The sequence below is a fragment of the Tiliqua scincoides genome, chromosome 8 (assembly GCF_035046505.1).
Source record: "Tiliqua scincoides isolate rTilSci1 chromosome 8, rTilSci1.hap2, whole genome shotgun sequence".
Lineage (NCBI taxonomy): Eukaryota > Metazoa > Chordata > Lepidosauria > Squamata > Scincidae > Tiliqua > Tiliqua scincoides.
In genome coordinates, this window is record NC_089828.1 from 39,795,584 (window position 1) to 39,817,068 (window position 21,485).

General features: G+C 44.9%; 1 protein-coding gene across 3 annotated transcripts in view; it reads right to left on the reverse strand.

Annotated features, from left to right (window-relative positions):
• Window positions 1-15,696, reverse strand: part of SH3GL1 (SH3 domain containing GRB2 like 1, endophilin A2) — a 58,668-nt gene extending 42,972 nt beyond the window's left edge. For 2 of the 3 annotated variants that reach the window (XM_066634929.1, XM_066634927.1), the window contains exon 1: window positions 14,749-15,696. In XM_066634929.1, coding sequence (XP_066491026.1) covers window positions 14,749-14,793 — 45 coding nt within the window. In that variant the 5' untranslated portion in view covers window positions 14,794-15,696. The remainder of the gene's footprint in view (window positions 1-14,748) is intronic. The other variant, XM_066634928.1, reaches the window with a different exon arrangement.
• Window positions 15,697-21,485: the final 5,789 nt, after the last annotated feature.

The following is a 21,485-nucleotide window of genomic DNA, read 5'->3' on the forward strand; positions in this document are numbered from 1 at the left end:
TGTTGGGCATCACTCCCTCCCGCAAGGATGAATTTATAATGGGTTCCAACCAATCAGCTAGCCCTGCTTGTGCATCTTGTATTAGGCAGCCAGGGCAAGGGTCAAGCCGGCAAGAAGATGGTCTCAAGCTCCCAAGGATCCTATCCACATCCTCAGACTGTATAAGTTGAAAAGAGACCCTAATGGTGGGGTTGGCAGAGGTCGTTGGGACAGCTACCAAAATAGTCGAGTCAGAGTTCAATTTGTGATGAATACAAATTACAAGACCAAAAAAAAAATCAAACTGTCTAGTCTAGGAGTTGAATGGAGGCAAGGTTCTAGCTGTAGGGAGACAGATGTGGGTATACCTACAGCATTCTGAACTAAAAGTGGCCAGATTTTGTCCCCAAAAGAGTTAATTTAATTGTTACTGAAATAAAACAAGATATTTTATCTTTATATTTTATAAAGTTACTTTTTATTTTCTTACTAAAAGACAGTGTGGTGGTGATAAGCTATGGACAACGTTAAAGAACTAGCACTTGGGGGTGGTGTTCATTCCATTTACCCTACCTGCTTTGACACCTTAGATTCTCTCTCATGTAAAAGAAAAGACCCCCCCCCCCACTACTTTCCACTATGGAAAAGGGATCGTGGCTCTGAGATAAAACACCTCAGCTTTGCATGCAGAAGATCCCAGGTTCAAATCCTGGCATCTTCAGATAGACTTGCAAAATAACCCTAGGCCCAGGATCTTGGAGAAAGTGTTGACAAGGGTGAGTTGAATGGACCAAGGGTCTTACTCAGGATAAGGCAGACTCAAATGATGTACACGTGAATAAGCAGACAAATGAATAGTATACTAGCTTGGTCCTCAGACCCACTGATCAGACAGCTCAGATTCCTGTTTATCAACACTAGCCAGAGTGGAGCTTCTGGAAGGTTCAAAAGCAAGTGATAAAATATTCTCATATTATACTCAAGGGAACCCAGCAATGGTGGGCAAACATCCCTTACATAACAGCTGGCCCAACGTCCACCACTACCAAGCCTACCTTGTCATGTGCCACTGCAGGAGAGATCTGGGCATGTTGTAGTCTACAGCAGGGGTGTCTAAACCCCGGCCTGGGGGCCACTTGTGGCCCTCAGGGGCTCCCAATCTGGCCTGCAGGGAGTCCCCAGTCTCCAATGAGCCTCTGGCCCTCTGGAGACTTGCTGGAGCCCATGCTGGCCCAAAGCAACTGCTCTTAGCGTGAGGACAACTGTACAACCTCTCACCTGAGCTGTGGGACGAGGGCTCCTACTTGCTGTTTCAAATCTGTGATGCAGCAGTGGCAGCAAATTAAAGGCTGGCCTTGCTTTGTGCAAGGCCTTTTTTAGGCCTTGAGCTACTGCAAGACCTTCATTCATTCATGTAAGTTCCATTTCTAAAAATTCATTTATGTAAATTTATTCAAATTGTAATGTAAATTAATTCTTTTTTTTCCTGGCCCCTGTCAGTGTCAGAGAGATGATGTGTCCCTCCTGCCAAAATGTTTGGACACCCCTGGTCTACAGAACACTCACGTTTATGTGAGGCAATGGCCCAACAGACCAGAGCAATGCTTCCCATTTAAATCAGGAGCATACTTCAGAACAAAGTTGGCCAGCTGGCAGCTCACGTGTAGCATCTAACCCTGGCCCTTCTCAGCCCCCATTGCCCTTCCCCACTCAGATTGGGAGCATGAAACATCATGCAAGATTCCTTCTTGGAAGGAATCACTCTTCCCAATAGGAAAGGTATACATTTGCTCTCACTCAACTTATTGAAGAGGGCAATATTCTTGGAAAGTTTGACTGCTCTCCAAGAAGAGAGGGTGAAGACATGGTGGGGTGGGGAGAAAGATGATCCAGAACTCCACAACCAAGAAATTAGCTAGCCAGGCCTTAGAATTTGCTGAAAACTTTTGCAACACACAAGGAATACAGATGGATCCCTATGGAAAGGGGTCCTAGGGAAAAAAAGCCACGGTGTAAATGCAACAGCAGATAATGTTTGCTAGTAAGCAAGAATGGTGCAGTGGTTCGGGAGTTGAACTTAGACCTGGAAGACCCAGGTTCAATTTCCTGCTCAGCTACAAAGCTTCCTGTGTGATCTTGGGGCAATCACTATCACTCAGCCTCACCTACCTCACAGCTTGTTGTGAGGACAAGAGAGGAGGAATCATGTACGCCAACCTGAGGGAGGAAGGGTGGTATAAAAATGGGAAAAATCAAATACAGAGAACTACCAGTGGCCGGCCTTGAGGGGTGGGGGGTAAAAGCTCCCTCCAGTGCAAATGCACTGCATGAGTGGACCCTGTGGGGCGGCACCCCTGCACCTACCATTGCGCCTCCTCCACCTGAGCATTGCTGCTGCCCCCTCTGGAACCATGTGTGGTGGTGGAGACTGCATGATGACCATCTCTATGGTAAAGAAGAAAGGAAGGTTCTGCTTTCGGAAGCAAAAAATCATTTAAAAATATAAATGCCTGCTACGTCTCTGCATGAAAGAACAGACTTTGCAAAGTCTGGCTGGTCAACAATCGTTCAGGTCAAGCAGGTTAAGTCGAATGTTATGCTCTTTTTTTTTTTAGGACAAAAATCTGATATAAACTCTCTTAGCAAACTTTTAAAACAATTCCTCTGTTTTTCTCCAGTACCAACTACCAATGTCCATCTCACCTTCCCTTGGAACCTCCCCCTATTCTTTCTTCCTGTTCCATGGCCAACTGCCTTCTCTGTTTCTAATTGGAAACCCAGTTTTCTTTATCTGTGCTAACCCCTGAACCTTCTTCTCCCTGCATTCTTGGTCTCTCGCTTTTCTTTCAAAGGTAGTGTTGTTCAATATTCAACTACTGACATTTTGACTTTGAGCAGCTACTGTATTCATGGTTTCATGGTATCATGGATGTTCAGTCTATGGTTAATGGGGATTTACAGATAATCGAGAGCCCATTATAAAGTGGTGCATCCATGCATGAGTTCCTGTGAACCTAATTCTCCCCTCCAAGGATCTCTTAAGTTCTGAAATAATCTTGAATAAGCTTCACAGGTGTGGACTGAGAGGGAAAAAAAAGATGTGAAAAGAACACTTGCCCTGAGCCCTCTTCACACAGGAAATTCTCACAGGTTCCAAACTGTGTTCTGTATTAAAAGATATACCTTTTTGAGAGAGAGAGAGAGAGAGAGAGAGAGAGAGAGAGAGAGAGAGAGAGAGAGATCTAGAACTAGACCTCAACTTTGAATGGCCAAGAAACTGAGACAAATCAGGACACCCCTCAACTTGAACTGCACAATGAACTCACTAGGTAGGTAAGTTACACTCACAGCCTCCAAGTGCAAGGAAAATGATATTACTGATCTACTTTTCAGGACTGCTGTAAGGATTACAAGGTAATATATGTGAAGCACTTTGGACAGGAAGGATTACTATTTTTACTACCAGTGAATTTTTTTTCTTTTTAATGACTTTGTCTGCCAAGGAACCTCTGTATGAAGGTTGAAGACTATAATAATAGTATTTATATACCAACTTTCTGGGTCATTGGAGTACTCTTTTGACTTTATTCAAGGCAGTTTACACGGGCAGGGTTTCTCTAAACCCCAGAGGGTTTTTTTCAAATAAACAAAGAAGTTCAGTCTTTCAAGAGCATACTACATTATAGATGGATCTTTTTCTGTCTGGTTATCACTTTGGTTGTGTTGCCTCCCACACTGACAAACAGCTGCAGCTGGCTTCATCTTGTCTCCCACTCAAAAGAGCTCAGCTAAGCTCATCAGCTTCAAGGTCTCACCACACATGGAAGCTTCCAGTGATCTTGAACTGGCAACCTTCAGATGTTGTCTTTGGGTTTAACAGCAGCTCTACCCTCTAGACCAGACTTTCTGCCCCTATGTGGGGTGTGTGGAGTATTTTAGGTTATGAACAAACAGTGATCATCACACCAATGATGATCAGATCTCCATTGCTCAATCTTTCTAAGGAACAGTTTAAAATTCATCAGCTAGAGGAGCATACTAAAGGGAAAATCAACACTTGGTTCACACCATGGACAGTCTTTAACACCCTGCCTTGAGAAACTTGTCTTTCAGTCCCACAAGTCACACCACCAGTCAGTTGACGTATGAGTCAACGTTCAGGAGTGCCCTGAACCACCGTTCTCTGGCACATGCATTCCTGCTTTTCAAGCCTAGATGAGCAAATCCCAGACATGCCTAAGGAATGCAGTATGGTAGCACTCTAGATCCCAACAAATTGCTCCACCCAGGTGAAGCTCCCAGGTTCTCTGCTTCCCATAGTTATCTCCCCTTTTCCTTACCAGGAGATCATGGTACCTGAAAGTGTATCACAAAAATACAACCTAGTTTGTTTTCTAGGCTTATATTTTGAATGGGCCTGATCCAAAGAAGTACACTGCCATCACTGTCAACAAATTGGATACCGCATCAACTGCAGAACAGCAAACATCAGTGATATTGCTCAAAGAGATGGAGAGCTCAGAAAAGACCTCATGAAAAGCTCAGTGTGCTACAGGGGGATTGGGAAAACAGGAAGGGCAAGAGGAAATGTGCAGCAATGGAGCATACTTGAATGTATTAGATCTCTGAAACAGAGAGCAGGGAGACCGAAGACAAGGGAGGCTCCAAGACCTAGGAGGAGCCACTGTGCCAAATTTCATGTATTCATCTGAGCTGCACCAACAAGTTTTTACCTACTTAATAAACATGGTTAATATTGAAGCTTACATATACAGTACACCCTCTCCTTTTAAAGAGAGCAAACTGTTTACATTCCTTTGCAAGCTCTTTGCAATTTCTCTTCTACCTCTTGGCCTGATTTTAAAAAACAGCCAAAGAGGAATTTTCAAGCTGTCAAAGCTTCTGAGGGTGTGGGTAGGCAGTGCAGTTTCTCCAAAGGAGGGAGGGAAGCCAAACCAAAAATCCTTTGCTTGCTAGCATGTACCCAGCTTCCTCCCACTGTGGCCCATGGCTGGAGCTGAAGCCTATGGAGCGAGCGGGAAGAGAAGGAAAACAGCAGGGGAGGGGAAGGGTGAGGAGAAGGAAGGAAAGAATGAGTGTAATCCCACCATTTCATGTTACAACATTACTATATGTAACAAAGTTCTTTTGCTTCTAGGTTAGCAACTTCAGAGGTCCAGATTTATTCTAGGGGCCTCATTGTAACAATATGCACAAACCGACAAAACAATTAGCAAAAGTATTTTTGTTTGAGCACTTACAAAAGATTTTCACTCACTCCAGATAACCAAATCAAGTGGCATTTACAAGACCAAACTACCATGAAATGAATACCTGACAGTCAAATGGCTTCCAGGACACACACAGACAGCATGCAAACTCATGTTCCGCAGGATCTGCACACAGGTCTCCTGCTGTTCTCTTGTATGTGGGACGTGCTATGAAGTGGTTCTAAAAATTGGGAACAGTTTTCTCCAACATACCATACAAATTAGGAAGAAACGGAAAATGGTATTAACTGCATTGCTGTTTTTAATCAACAGCATAATCAATTGCTCAGTGCTTGAACATGAGGAGAAAGTGCAAAACTGGTGAGAGTAGATTAGTACATGGGAGACTTTCCAAGAACAAATGCACTCCTGAGCAAATCTCACTCATCTCTATGAGCTTGTTAAGTTTGCCTATTATTGCCCAGTCCAATGTTGGGGTTGGAACATATTTTAGAGGTCATCGCCTGCTCAGTGAAGGCAACTACAACATCCCTAACAGGTGGCTGTGTAGCTTCTGCTTCAAAACTCCCAATGAGGGAGAGCCCACAACTGAACAAGGCAGACCATGCCAAATCCAGACAGCTTTTACAGTTAGAAAATTCCTCACATCTAGCCTAAATATAACTGTTCTTCAAAAAAAAACAGCGGTTTCCAAACCCCTCCGCATCTCAGCTGCCCTCCTCTGAACACGATCCTTCTGAAAAAGTGGTGCCCAGAACTGGATGCAGTTGTGAAAGTGAGATCTGACTACTGCAGTATTGAGCAGAACTATTACTTCTTGTGATTTGGACTCTATGCCAGGGGTGTCCAAATATTCTGGCAGGAGGGTCACATCATCTCTCTGACACTGTGCTGGGGGCTGGGGGAAAAAAGAATTTACATATAAAATTTGAATAAATTTACATAAATGAATATATTAGAGATGGAACTTATATGAATGAATGAAGGTCTTGCAATAGCTCAAGGCCTATAAAAGGCTTTGCACAAAACAAGTTCAGCCTTTTCTTCACTGCCACTGCTGCATCACAGACTTGGAACACCAAGTAGTGGAGGGAGCCCTTGTCCCACAGTTCAGGTGAGAGGCTGAACAGTCATCCTCACACTGAGAGCAGTTGCGTTGGGGAGGGCCAGAAGCTCATTGGAGGCTCCCCGCAGGTTGGATTGGGAGACCCCGAGGGCCGCAAGTGGCCCCCAGGCTGGGGTTTATGCCTCTGAGCAGCTCAGAAACGCATTCGCTTTTTTGCAGCTGCATCATACTGCTGGCTTGTATTCAGTTTATGGTCCACTAAGACACCGAGATCTATTTCAGTGCAGCCTGGTTTCCTCCATCCTCTACTTTGATATTTTTTGTACTTACTTGCAGGACTTTACGTTTGTCTCCACTGAACTTCACTTCATGAACCCAATAATCAAGCTTGTCAAGATAACTTTGAATTCTGATTCAGTCTTCCAGGTGTTAACTATCTCCTCCCAGGTTTGTATCATCTGAAAACTTGATAAGCATCTCCTCTACTCTTTCATGCAGGTCATTTATAAAAATATTGAATAGCAATTAAGCCCCATGGCAGCTTGATACATCCCCTTCAGATTGATGTACAGCCATTTCATAGCATTCACTGGGAACAGCTGTTCAGCCAGCTTTGAATTCACCTCCTAACAGTGGTACCATCCAACCCACAATTTACCATATTATCCATAAGGGTATCATGAGAGACTGTCACATGTGTTACTGAAATGTTATGTCCACTGGCATTTCTGTGGCCTAACAAACTAGTCATTCTCTCAAAGAAAAAGATGAGATTGTCCTGCATTTTAAGACACACGAACTTCTGACATTCTGCCTATAATTCCTAAAGCCTCCACTTCCTGAAATGCAAGAAAAAAGTATTACAAACCAGGTTAAAGCCCAGGTCCCGTCACATACCCCCCCCCAAAAAAAAATCCCACAAGATCCTTTCTGCATTCAGTTGCCAGCTCCTGTCAAAAGTAGGGATTACCTCAACAGAAGCTGGAGTTCCGCTCATATACTCCCACCAATTCCCGACTCCTGTCCCATCTGTACATTTCTTGACTTTTTCTTTGCCACCCTCCCAATGCACATCCTGGGCTTGATTTCTGCCTTGGCGGAATTACAAGCTTAATCCAGAATTAGACACAAGACCTCCTGGTACCTGCCAAATGTGGCCTCCCCTTACCCAGCCTGCCTGCTCCCTGGATTAGAAAAGGGAGGATGGAGCAGAAGAGGAGTCTGGAGGGTTAGAACTTTGTGATGCTCTGTCCAATGTTCTTCAACCTGTGGGCTGTGACCCCAATGGTGCTGCAAGGCGTCGTTTGGGGGGGTAGGGCAACCGTTCAAATCCTGTGCAAGAGAGGACTTGGATCCAATTCATTAATGGTACTGACTTATCAAAACTGAGTTCTTGATATAATTCTGCACAGCCTCTTCTTGCTGTCTTGCCCCACAGCTCCTAAGGCCAGCCCTGCTCAAGTGGATACCTCACAGGGTTGTTATGAAGATACAAAAAGAAGGGGAAATGTGGTGGGCTAAGCAGGGGTGAGTAACAATGAGCAGGGCAGGGGCAGATTGGATCTGGGATGGGATCAGCGGTGGGTCAACAGCGTCATTTATGGCAGTGTTTCTCAAACGGTGGGTCACTAGCCAATTTCAGGTGGATCCCCATTCATTTCAGTGAGAATTTTAATATATTAGACTTGATGCTATCATGGTATGTGACTGAGGAAATAATACAGTTCTGTACTTTTAGCAGGCTATTATGTATATGCTTTTAACAATATAGTCCAGTGCTTTCAAAGTGGGTCATGACCCACCAGACCAGGAAGCACTTAGTGCTGGCCCTTAAGGGACGGAGAGGGGGGAAGACAGCAGTGCAACCCCCAAAATCATGCTGCTGTTGGGGGGAAGGGTTTTACCACTTACCTAAGGGGGTGCCAGCCTCCAGGGGGGTGCAGGGAGCCCTGCAGAATCTCTTTATGATTGAGAAAAGGAAGTGGCTTTAAATAAAGTGCTTTTTTACTATTACAGAGGCTTGGGAAGCCCTGCGGAGATGTCTGCAGGGCTCTCTGCAACCTTCCCCCAAGGCTGGCACCCCTTTAGGTAAGTGGAAACCCCTTCCACTTTAGGTAAGTGGAAACCCCCCCCCCGCCCCACAGCAGCCCAACCCTGGGGATCATGTTGCTGCCTTCCTTGCATATACTTACAGTGCTCCAAACTCCCTTGCAGGAGTTTAAGAGACATAGATGAAGTCAGTGGGGCTTACTCCTGGATAAGTGTGGATAGGGTTGCAGCCTTTGGGATGTTTGCGGAATTGTTTTTAAAACAGATTAGCAACTGCTTGGGAAGGTTAGGAGGGTTCTTTTTTATTTTAAATACATTTTTAAACTAAAACTTGCTGTAAACTTAATTTACTTAATCTGATTATATTTTGTCATATGGGGGTGTTAAAAATTTTCCTGCTTGATGATGTCACTTCCAGCCATGACATCACCTCCAGTGGGTCCCAACAGATTCAAATTCTAAAAAGTGGGTCCCAGTGCTAAAAAGTTTGAGAACCACTGATCTATGGGAATTCACGGCACAAAAAAAAGGTAGACCAGTGCTCTAGCCCTCCATTCTCTGCCACACTTCCTCTTCCACTTTAGCCCTCTCTTTCTTTTCCAATTCATGGAGCAGGGTGCCCTCCCCATCTGCTACACAAGAGGACTGCTTCCGTCAGTTTCATCAATGGGCTGTTCCTGGTTTAGTGTAGGCCAGATGGGACCAACATGAGAGAAATCATTAAGAGGAGACCAGAAAGGTCACTCTGTTTACACACCAGAATTCTCCAAACCAGAAGACATCTGACCAGAGGTTCCCTTTCTTCACTGGGGCATTGGCCACCCTCCAGAACACTGCCAGCAAGATAGGATCTGAAGCAAAACTATCGTGGCCGCACCAACAGTTCCCTGGGAAATGTCTTGGAGCAATCTCTGATGCCCACTTATATAAACAGATGAAGTCACCTTCTCCTTAGTCAGACCCTGGGTCTTTCGGGCTCAGTACTGCAGCAGTTACTCTCTTGAGGTCTCTTGCTCATGAAGTGCAATGCCACCCTGTGTCTGCCTGGAAGCTAGCTAAGGAAACTGCTTCCTGCCCCTTTCTCTCAAGGGAGAACAACTTATTTCACCGCTTCCTTCGTTTCAAGCCACAAAATATCTGCAGGCACTTCCCTTATTGCAGGATGGGAAGTGGGCCTCTCTCCCTGACAAATCTCACATTGCAGAAGCCACAAGTCTGATCTCCTTGGAACCTCCAACCATAAAAATTAATGCAAAATACACTCAAGTTCTTGTATGCCAGCAAGCTCCAGAACAAACAGTTGAACTTCCCAACAACAGGGGAGGGACAGATGGTTTAAACACACACACAGACACACAAACACACCCCAAAAGCTGGATATGAATGCATATAGCACAGGAGGAGGAGGAAGAAGATGCCATGATAACAATAAGCAGCCATCTGCTCAATCTGCTGCCCCCTCACACGTCTCATTGCTGCATGTGAAGGAGACAGAAACAAAGACAGCGAATCATATGAAGTGTACTGCTGGTGTACACAGGTTGCAGTGTAGTCAAGGAGGGAGGTTTTCCAAGGCTATCAGACATAATACAGCTACTCAGAACCTTCATGTTGAGAAGCAATATGCCTCTAAGCTCCAAATGCTGGGGGCACACAGAGGAGTGCCATCACTTTGCCCTGCTTGAGTGTCCAAGGGAATCACTGCTGGAAATAGGATATTGGACTTGACAGAACCATGTCCTGATCTAGCAGTGCAGTTCTTATGAGCTAGAACACCCTGGTTCATATCTCATCTCAGTCATAAGATTACTGGGTTGCATCTCTTAGCTTCAGTTTCTAATCTTCAACACAGATAATTTCTGACTGTAAAGCCATATTCTGACAATCTGTTGGGACCCACTGGAAGTGATGCCATTAACTTGGAAATGATGTCATAGTCAGAAGTGACATAATCAATTTAGGTTTCAAACCTAAGCCGCAGTCAGCCAAAGGTTCCATTACACAGTATGCTCATGTTGTTATTTTGCATAGCTTAGAATCCAAGCATTCCAGTTTGGAAGTCAAAGCAGAATACACACTTGGATCCTTCTCCTGCCACACAGCCTCCCCCCTTCCAGCATCCTGACTTCCCACTTATTCAGGGCAAAGCATCATGTCTCTCTCCCATAGGGAGTCCATCCATCCCAACAGCTCAGCACCCTGTATTTTCAATGGCAAGCTAGATGCTAGCTTGTGACCCACCTAGTGGGTCCCAACCCACAGTTTGAGAGATGCTGCATTGATTGTTAGAGTTGAACTTTAAAGGTTCCAGTTTAGTAAAGTTTAGCCGAACTTCCTGCACACTGCAGCAACTACTGCAGCATCCCTGACAGGTGGATTTCCAGCATCTGCTTGAAAACCTCCAATGTGGGAAAGCCCACTACTGTACTAGGCAGATTAATGTAAACCCTTGCATTACATGTGTGGAAACCCTTGCATTACATGTGTGGAAACCCTTGCATTACCCAATGTAAATCTTGCAAGGATTAGCAACCGCTAGTAGATTATATTGTGGAGAGGAAGAGGCTTGTCACTTGGCCTCCTAATGAATCTGTGGCAGAGGCAAGATTTGAGTACAGGACTTCCCAAATCACAATTCTAGTCTATAGCCACAAGAGCACAGCAACTTTAGCATTTAGCTAAGGTCATAAGTCAGCTAAGTGAAGCACTATTGATTTTCACGCAGAAAAGATAAAAGCATTCACTTAACTCTCACTAAAATCAATGAGAATTTAAAACATTCACCTTTGCTTGATCATGTGCTATGCATTATTATTTATAATGCTCCTGGGGGCTTCACAGGATGGTGACAATAAAATGCTAAATGCAAAGGAATACTATGGAAATAAGTTATTCCTCTGCAGTTAAAACTCAACTTACATTTTTCAGAATTGTCTTTGTTATAAATCAGGAATAGTTAATGGCTTCCCAAAAACCCACAAACAAGATTATGGGTAGTAGTAGCGATAAACACTGGTGATGCAAGAACAAGGAGTGGAGAGAAATCTTCCAGCCCCCCAAACCAATTCAGAATCATCCAGTGGAATGAATGAACAGGAGAGTAAAAAAAAAAAAAAGGAATGGGGAAAATTCTTTACTGTTCCTTCAACAAATAAGCAGCCTTTAGAACTTACCATCACAAGGTGTTATTAATGGCCTCTAGCTGGGTCCCAGCAGCAAGAATGGATGAGGGAACCCCCAACTTCTGTTCTTAATTTTCAGAGTTCAAATTTGGTTGGAAAGCCACTTCCCCAAAGGAGAAATTCTTCTCCCCAAGTGTGCAAGACAGCTAGCTGTGCCTCTCAGTGGGGAAAAAGTACCCTCAGTACATGCTCAGAGTTACTTTTTCTTTAATTAAAAAAAACTACTACACATGCTCTAGGACTAATTCACATAAGACCTGCCTTAGGGAATCAAATAGCCTCTCCTCAACCTCTCTTTGAAAATATCCCGTAACACCTTTGCGACCCTTCCCCCCCCCCCCCCGGCCAAAATAGTTTCTCTGGCAAGCAATGTCTTCTTGTATTGCCACAATGTCATTGCACAAACAGGTTGAAATTTTCAATTAAAACCTCACCCTTTGTACAATCATAAAGCCTGACTCTTCCGTATGCAATTTTTAGCCTACTACCTTTCCCAAATCAAGGCCCTTGTGCTCTTAAAATTAGGTCTTCTTGGAATACAACTCTGTCTGCTAATTTAGGAGAAAGATCTGAGACCAACAATCAAACCAGCATCCAAGACAGTTAAACATTTGGCTGGGACAAAACTGCATCCCTGTTCAGAAATTATGGATAGTGGAAAGGATCTAACAAAACATTCCTGGGAAATAAACAGGAATGTTCAGAAGTCACTGAGAGGTTAAAGTCCTGACTACATATCAGTAAGTGTAAGAGTGTGTAACCAGTATAAAGTTACGAGGTCATGATAAAAGGGACTGCAGGTTGGCACTCTGACCCTTGCCACTGAAGACTCAGCAACTAACTGAATTGAAGACAAGTCAGAAAGAAAGGAAGTAGGGAGCAGTTGTTGCCCCCCATACTTTATGCAAGTATATTCTTGGCCAACTCACCAGCTCTACCAAAAAAGGGAGGGTAGAAAGCCACAAAAAAGGATAACCCAACGACATAGATATGTACATTTCATATATACATTTCACACACAAAAAAACTTGTTTGTGTATTACCATTTGGATTTCAGTGATGCCATTACCCTTTGACGCATTTAATATACACATTTTTCAACTCATGGGCTCTACACACTGGGTGGCTATTGTTAGACACTTCAATGGACCTCTGTACTACATCCATATGGCTAGGAGGGGTGCTCATTATGTTAGTGACATTTCTATAGTTACAAAGAGAAATTATATGCGAGTTACTACAATAGCCATCTTCTCATAATTTAATCAGCAGCTTTTTTTTCCAATTTGATTCCATTTCTCCCCACACAAAATCCATTGTCTTCCCTGCTGCACTTATGTCCTCTTCGCTGGAACTATAAACTGAAAACGTAATGGCAAAAGGCATGAGATCACAGTTTGCGCAATTGCCTCTGTGTGGCAGCACACAGGAGAATCAAATTTTCTGAAAAGGGCTTTTATCAACCCCAAGTTGAGCACAGAAACACAACCTCCCTTCATCACAGCAATTCCCACTGACAACCCTCATATGAAGCTACTGTTGGGTGGTAAACATTTTATTCTGTCCTGGAAGGATATGTATACGCTTCCCCACTCCCCAAACTGACGGAATCATAGAAAGCCAGTGCAGTGATTAGGTCAGGTATTTGAACCCAGTATTCCTATTTGGCTTAGCTATTTCACAGAATTTTGTGGATAAGATATAGTATCATCCCATGCCACATGCTCTCCTTTTGTGGAAGGGCAATATTCAAAATTAAGTAGATCATAAAGCCAATGTGTCTCCTATTGTCATATCAAAGCCAGAAAACCACAGATTGACATGTGGCACACAGCAATTATAAGCATAACCTGCAAGTCCTGGTTCCACACTCACCTAGGTCATAAAATCAAATAGGTTGCCTTAGGAGAGGCATCTATCCTTAATCAGCACTAGAGGGATGCTTATGTGAGGCACTTGCAAAGATTAGCAAGGTCATATATGAAGATCTTTCAACAAACACTTTCTAAAGCACTGTGTCAGTGCCAAATATCATCATGAGCATCATCTTCACCAGTAGCCTGACAATTTGAAAGTACTATTGAGATTTTAAAAATCTGTGTTTTTTGGAGGAAGATTCAAGCAAGTTGCTGTTACAAAAGGTGGGACAAGAAGAAAGGGCTTGCAATGGCTCCATAGAGGGGGCAAATATGAGCCCCAACAGCACTCCCAATTCATAATTGGACATGTTTCACAGCTAGCCACTCTGTACACCTATGTAATACAGGACATGCACATATGCAAAACACTGCCTAAGATATCCTTGCTTCAAAAGGTTTTAGACTGATTTCTTCTTAGAGTGCTTTCCAAAACTACAGACACTCACAAACTATCATCATTGGCTCATTTGTTTTAAAAGACAATTTAGAAATCTGCACAACTGAAAACCAGCAGCCTTGTGGGGTTTTTGTTTTGCTCTGTTTTAAAATGCCAACAACCATTCACAAACCACTTCACAAAAGTTACAGGCCTTTTATCAGCCTGCCTGGTTGCCTGCACATACCTCAGTTACTCATTTATGGCCTATTTTTTATTTTTGTTTAATTTTTGGAAGGTTTGTTGCCTAGCTGCTGACAAGCAATAGTTCCTTCTTTGCCACAACTACTAGCCTGCCACAACTAAATGGCTGTTTATAAGGCTGCAAAGAGTGACTTAAATGAACTTGGATAGCTCCATCAATCTACTGCAGTACAAACCAGTTCAGATTTTGCAGTTTGTTGAGCTCAGTCTAGATCATGACATCTGAAATTCACATTTTTGAACTAATACTTGTTCTGCAATTGCACTGAGTGCAGCTGAGCAAGAGTCACATATAGCGTTGCTGACAGGAACATGAGCTCCACATCAGCACTCCCTCCATTCCAACCCAGGTCCTAATGGTTCAAGGCAGCCCTGAGCTGCTGCACCACTGCAACACCAACTCATAACTGCCTCAGTGCAAAAGACATTCTAATTTATCCAATTCATTTTCCCCTGTGCTAAGCAACTCTTTGGATCAGGCTGGCAAGAAGTAAGACTGGCTTAACATGTGACCAACTATTTGTAAATCTGACAGTTAATTTCTTGACAAGCTCAACTGACAGAAGACAGCCAACTTTTCTGCCTTTGAGAGGTGTATAAGGAATCAGACAGAAGGGAATTCAAGCACAAAGGTACATGAGTGGGTCCCGCCCTCCTTCAACAATATATCTTCTTTTCTCACCTGGCTGGCTTTGTAGAATTGCTTCTTTAGCCCCGCTACAGACATGATGCTTCCTCCTGGGTACTGAAACTGGCTTACAGAGATGGAGACACTGAAGGGAGCCCAACAGAGAAGCAAAGGGACCTGGACCGAGATTTGCAGTGAGGAGAGGCTAAGCTCAAGAACAGAGGAACTCTGAAGAAGTTGAGGAAAGGGACAGAGGTCAGCTCTTTAAGATGAGGGGCTGACAGGCAGGCAGGCAGAGCAAACTAAACACGCACCAAGAGGCAGAGGCAAAGCAGTGCCCAGAAGGGAGTCAAAATGGGACCCACAGAATTGTGTCTAGTGAAGAGCTCTCAAGACCTGAGGAAGCACCTGGAGGACAAACAGCACAGAAGCCCCTGCAAGTGAAAGGCATGCACAAAGTGCTCCTTGTGGGACAGAGGAAGGACCTTGTCCCCCAACACACACACACACAATACACACAAGTGACCCCCCCCCCCCAGCAAGCTGAAGAGAGACACTGAAGAGAGACACCTAATCCACACAGGGATGGACAGACACCACCATCAAAACAAGACCCCCAGAACAGCCCGGGCACCCTGGATGCAGACCCCGTGGGAGCAGCTAGGGGCTGGGCAGACCACCCCTGAAGAGCAACAGGTCAGCAGTGGCAGATTCAAAGGCCAAGACAGCAGCCCTCAACAAGGCGAGGGGCAGGGAGGAGGCGAGGCTGGCCGCAGGGCACTGGGGCAGGCCGGGCTTTCCAGGGGCTGAGAGAGGGGGAAAGACAGACAGACAGACAGCTGGAGGGGGAAGGCAGGACGAGGACTGACTGACTGACGGAGGGACGGACACACACAGTCACCCAGAACGAGGACAGCCAGGAAAGGGAGAGGCGAGCGAACAAGCAGCCACGCGAAGGCTGAGCTGAGCCGAGCTCAGCCCCGCTCACTCTCCAGCCCTCTCAGGGTGTTGCACCACAGACGGGTCACTTCCGCCCCACTCCGGGCGCAGGCCCACAAGCGTTCTCACTGGGCGGAGGGATATGCGGAGGGACACGTCGCCTCCCGGATACGGATATAGGGAAGAGAAACGAGTTCCGGCGTCCACGTTGCCAGTCAGAGTCACGTCGAGGCAGACTGCGAACTGCAGCCCGGTCCTTCAGGAAGGGGACGGAGGCAGAGCGCACCCTCTTCTGCTGGCTGTTTCGGGAGGAGGCAGGTGAGGCAGAGCCTCCCCACTGGAGTCGTTCAAAGAGCACCGCCACCATGTGAGGCACTCAAGCACTCACAACCCACACACTCTGTGGGTGGGGAGGCAGGTGAGGCAGCGCCTTCCCACCACCTCAAAAAGCACCACCATCATGTGATGCGCAGGGTGGTGAGGCACAGCCTCCCCACTGGAGTCAAAAGCACCCAAAACCCACATGCAGAGTGCATGGGTTGTGGGTGCTTGGGCACCTCACACAGCAGTGGTGCTTTTGGAAGGACCCCTGTGGGGAGGCTCTGCCTCACCCATCTCCCACCCACCACACATCCCTGATTCGTTTGTTTGTGTATATATGAATAAACTGGAATGTTTAATGTCATTTTATTAACATTTGAAAATACACATATGAATTTGACAGTGCACATCTTGATGTAATAAATCCCATAATATGCATACATTCAATCACAAAAGCAAGCAGTGCTGCAGACAGCAATCCTATGTGCACTTTTATGGGAGTAAGGCTGCAATCCTATCCACACTTACCTAGGAGTAAGACCTATAGACTATAATAGGAATTACTTCTGAGTAGACATGCATAGGGTTGGGCTTTTACAGTCCAATCCTAAGCATGTCTACTCAGAAGTAACTCCCATTAAGTTCAATGGGATATACTCTAAGGTGCAGTGTTTCTCAAACTGTGGGTCGGGACCCACTAGGTGGGTCACAGTCCAATTTCAGGTGGGTTCCCATTCATTTCAATGTGTATTTTATTTTTAATACTATATTAGACTTGATGCTGCCATGGTATGTGACTGCATTTGGGGAAATGTTACAGACCTGTACTTTTAACAGGCTACAATGTATATGCTTTTAACGCTGACAGTCAATGGAACTTACTCCCAGGTAAACGTAAATAGGATTTCAGTCTTTGGGATGTTTGCAGAATTTTTTTAAACAGATCACCAGCAGCTTGGGAGGGTTAGAAGAGGTCTCTGTTTTAAATAAATGTTTAAACTTATACTTATTATAAATGTTTGAGTTACAGTCCAATCCTATCCACACTTTCTTGGGAGTAAGCCCCATTGACTTTAATGAGATTTACTTCTGAGTAAACATGCATAGGATTGGGCTGTTACTTACTTCAGTGGTTCTCACATTTAGCACCAGGACCCACTTTTTAGAATGACCGGAGATTGTGTCATAACCAGAAGTGACATCATCAAGCAAGAAAATGTTTAACAATCCTAGGTTACAATCCTACCCACACTTACCCAGGACTAAGTTCCATTTACTATCATTGTTAACATACATAGTAGCTTGCTAAAAGTACAGGCCTGTAACATTTCACCAAATGCAGACATACACCATGATAGCATCAAATCTAATATGTTAAAAATAAAATATTGAAATGGAGTCCCACCTGAAATTGGCTCACGACCCACCCAGTGGGTCCCAACCCACAGTTTGAGAAACAATGACTTACTTAATTGATTTGATGTTGTCATACAGGGTGCTAAAAATTTTCCTGCTTAATGTTGTCAAATCTGGCCATGACATCACTTCCAGGGGGTCCCAACAGATTGTCATTCTAAAAATGTGGATCCCGGTATGAAAACTTTGAGAACTACTAATGTATAGCTAATTAAGTTCTGTTGAATTCAGTGGGGCTTACTTCTGATTAAATATTCATAGGCTTATAGTCTTAGGGGCCAATCCTTTCCAGCACTGATGCATGTATGGAAATGGGTCTTGCACTGCATCCTGTGGTGAAGGGGCAGCTACTGAGGCCTCCTCAAGGTAAGGAAATATTTGTTCCCTTACCTGGGGGCTGCATTGTAGCTACATCAGCACTGGAAAATTGGATAGAATTGGGCCCTCACACTGTCAGGCTGCAATTTTATACATACTTACCTAGGAGTAAGCCTCACTGAACAAAACTAGACTTACTTCTGGGTAGACATGCCTAAGATGTCTACTGCCTAAGATGTCATGCCTTTGCTGCTATTGCCAGAAGGACACTGTACTGTCAAACACAAAATTATAATGTAAATTAATGGATGATAAAGCAGAGATCACTTTAACACTTTTTCTTTAGTCAGGCTTTTCAGTTTCTGCCTACCTCAGTAACACTCAGTTGTGACTGTGATTTAAATAAACACTGCAAGCTAGAATGACACTTAAAGATTGGTGATGGTGATATAGTTCTGAACATTGGCACATGTAAGAGAATTACAGCACAATCCTGTGCGCATCTACCCAGAAGTAAGCCCCACTGTATTCAATAAGACTTACTCCCAAGGAAATATATACTGCAGTGTTTCTCAAATTGTGGGTCGGGACCCATTAGATGGATTGCAAAACAATTTCAGGTGGCTCCCTATTCATTTCAGTATTTTATTTTTAATATATTAGATTTGATGCTACCATGGTATGTGACTGCATTTGGGGAAATGTTACAGAACTGTACTTTTAACAAGCTACAGTGTATATGTTTTTAACAATGATAGTCAATGGGACTTACTCCTTGGATTGTTAAAAATTTTCCTGCTTGATGATACCACTTCTGTTAATGACATCACTTCCAGTGGGTCCTGACAGTTTATCATTCTAAAAAGTGGGTCCTGGGCTAAAATGTTTGAGAACCACTGGTATACAGTATTGACACCATAACCATACACACATTCCATTATCTTCAAGATAGAGGGGGTATTAAAGTCTTGAAATCTATAGATCCAGAAGTTCTAACTCTTCCATTGATATACTTGGACTATTAGATGGTTTCTCTGTAGGAAACATTTGCGAGTAAGAAAAACATTGGAATGACAATCTTTTGTGCTCGAGCATCTTTATTGCAATTGCTAACTTGCTATTACCAAGGCTTCTATGTTATCTTGAAAACACGTTTGTTTCAGCATGCATTAAAGAAGGGGGTTCATCCTTGAGTTTATGAAGCTGTTTGGTGCTTTGTAGTTTTTAGTTTTTAAACAATATTACATCACTTGCTTTTTTGTGGCTTTTAATTTTTTTGGAATGAATTTCTGTTAGGCTGAAATCCTATACACGCCGTCCGGGGAGTATGTTCCACTGAATTCAGTGAGACTTACTTCTGAGTAGACATGCATATGATTGTGCTGCAAGTCCTATTATGTTCAGTGGAGCTTTCACCCAGGAAAATAACCATAGGAATGCGGTCTTAGGTACCTTTGGGGTAAAAGACATACATTAAGTAATGTAACATAATAACTATTTACTATTACTATTAACGTAACTATTTTAAAATAAATTTATTCCAACCTACGAAAACTTTATGAAAGCACATGAATATAACACACAACCTTACATAAATAGATAGATCCCAACTCCTAAGACCCCTGCTCCAGTCAATAAGGTGGACTGGACAAGAAAACTGTGAAAGTGACCCGTCCTACAATCGAGTCAACCAATCATTAGACCTTCACCGCACTCTGCTCTCAGCCCAATCCTTAGCCCAATAATCTGTTGTAACCAATAGTAATAATACCCTCGCCCAGCCCCAAGCCAATAGGTGGCTGGAACAGTAGAGGTAGAAAAAGAGTACAACCATTTATTCAGAGTTCTAGTTGAACGTCCCACACACGGGATGGGAAGTTAATGTTGAATGGACCACCAGTCTTGCCGCACTTTAAAGACTGACAGATTGTGACTGGAATCCTAAAGATACGTAGTGGCTTGTGCTGTATTGTGGCATTAGCTTTTGTGGACTGCAGTCCGCTTCATTGAATTCATGAAGCAGGAGTGTATTATCCATTCAGCTGACTAGGCTGAAGCCGAGGGCCCTGCAGGGACTACGGGCCCATCAACTTACCCATCCCAATGTTGGGGCACAAGACCCAAGCCAGGCCCTGTTGCTAGCAGCAGATGGGACAGTCAGCAAGCTAAGGCCAAGTGGTGCCTGCGCGACTGGATACTTGGCCTGGATACTTGCTAACTTGCTAATAATACTTGCTTCTGGAGGGTAGTTGGAGTGGATGTCACAGGGCCAAGCATATACAGTGCGCTGGGGTCGAGTGGAGCCTGCACACTTGGCCAGCCCAGCTCCCGGACGCAGGTGGCACAACCTCCCTGGCTGACCAGAGCTCCCTTGCAGCACCAGCTGGACCCATGGCATGAGCTGCCTGCCGGCAAGCCCCTTTCTCCCTGGCCAACCAGGTTTCCCCACAGCCCTGTTGTATTGCTTTCCTGAAGCATTTCAGAGGTGGGCCACCCAAAACACCTGAAAGCCTAGGGGCCCACCACGGCCTTGGCATGAAGCGTTATCCTCAGTAGGCAGGAGAGTGCAATACATGCACGTGCAGGTGTAGGGAGACAGAAAGAAAAAATGGAAACAGGCTTTTTCAATGCAAAAGGAATCACAAAATGCTTCCAGCATAAGTTTATGCGTGTTTACTCAGAAATAAGGCCAACTGTACACAATGGAATTTAAGCCAGTGTGCATATGACTGCAGCCCAAGGGCCCAATCCTATCCAACTTTCCAGCACTGGGGCAGCCACAATGCAGCCCCAAGGTAAGGGAACAAGTGTTCCCATACCTTGAGGAGGCCTCAGTGACTGCCTCCCCAACACAGGAAGCCATGCGTACCCCATAAGCACAGCAGCATCGGCACTGCAAAATTGGAGAGGACTGGGCTCCAAGTGCTCTCTGAGAGTATACAAGGTGTGAATTGTTCTCATGCTCAACAGCAGTATCAGTCCTTTCTTTGTAGGGTTATGCTATATATTATATATATGATATATAACATATATTATATTCAAGAAAAGAATATGCACACTTAGAACCAGCCCGAGACCAGTTCCTGATGCCTGAACTGGGGTGTGGAATGTTGCTCCCCTTACTGGAGGATGCGTCAGCCTCTGGCCTTCCCACCCTCCTCCCCTCCACACTTCCTCTTCCTCTCTGCCATCCAGGGAATGGAGGGAGAAGGGAGAGCAGTGAGGGGGACAGAGATGGGCCCCCACCCAGTCTGCTGCCTGCAGTGACGCAGCCCAATCCCACCCAACTTTCCAGCACCAGTACTGCCATAATGCAGCCCCCAGTAAGGGAGCCAATGTTCCCTTGGCTTGAGGAGGCTTCTGCCTGCCTCCCCACCGCAGGATGCAGCACACGCCCATTGGCACGGCTGCACCGGCACTGGGAAAACGGATGGGCCTGGCCCTGCCTGATCGGCCTTATGGACAGGCAAGATTAGTGCCTTGCCCCCCTCTAGCTACGCCACTGCCTGCACCCCTATACGCATGCGCGTCAGACACACACGTGCATACCAGACGTCGAAGCTGCTCGTTGCATGTTATACCTCTAGGGCGAAGTTCTCGTTCGTTCTCGCGAGAACTTCAACTCCCAAAGAAACCTCTCCGTGGTCACGTGCCTCTGCGTTCCGCCCTATCAGGGCGCCGGAGCGCGAAGGTGGCTCGAACTCCCGCCAAATACGAGCGGGAGAGAGCGGAGGGAAGGCGGGAAGTGAAGTTCGCTAAGGGGGGCGGGGGTCGAAGGCGGAGAGGGAGAAAGGGTG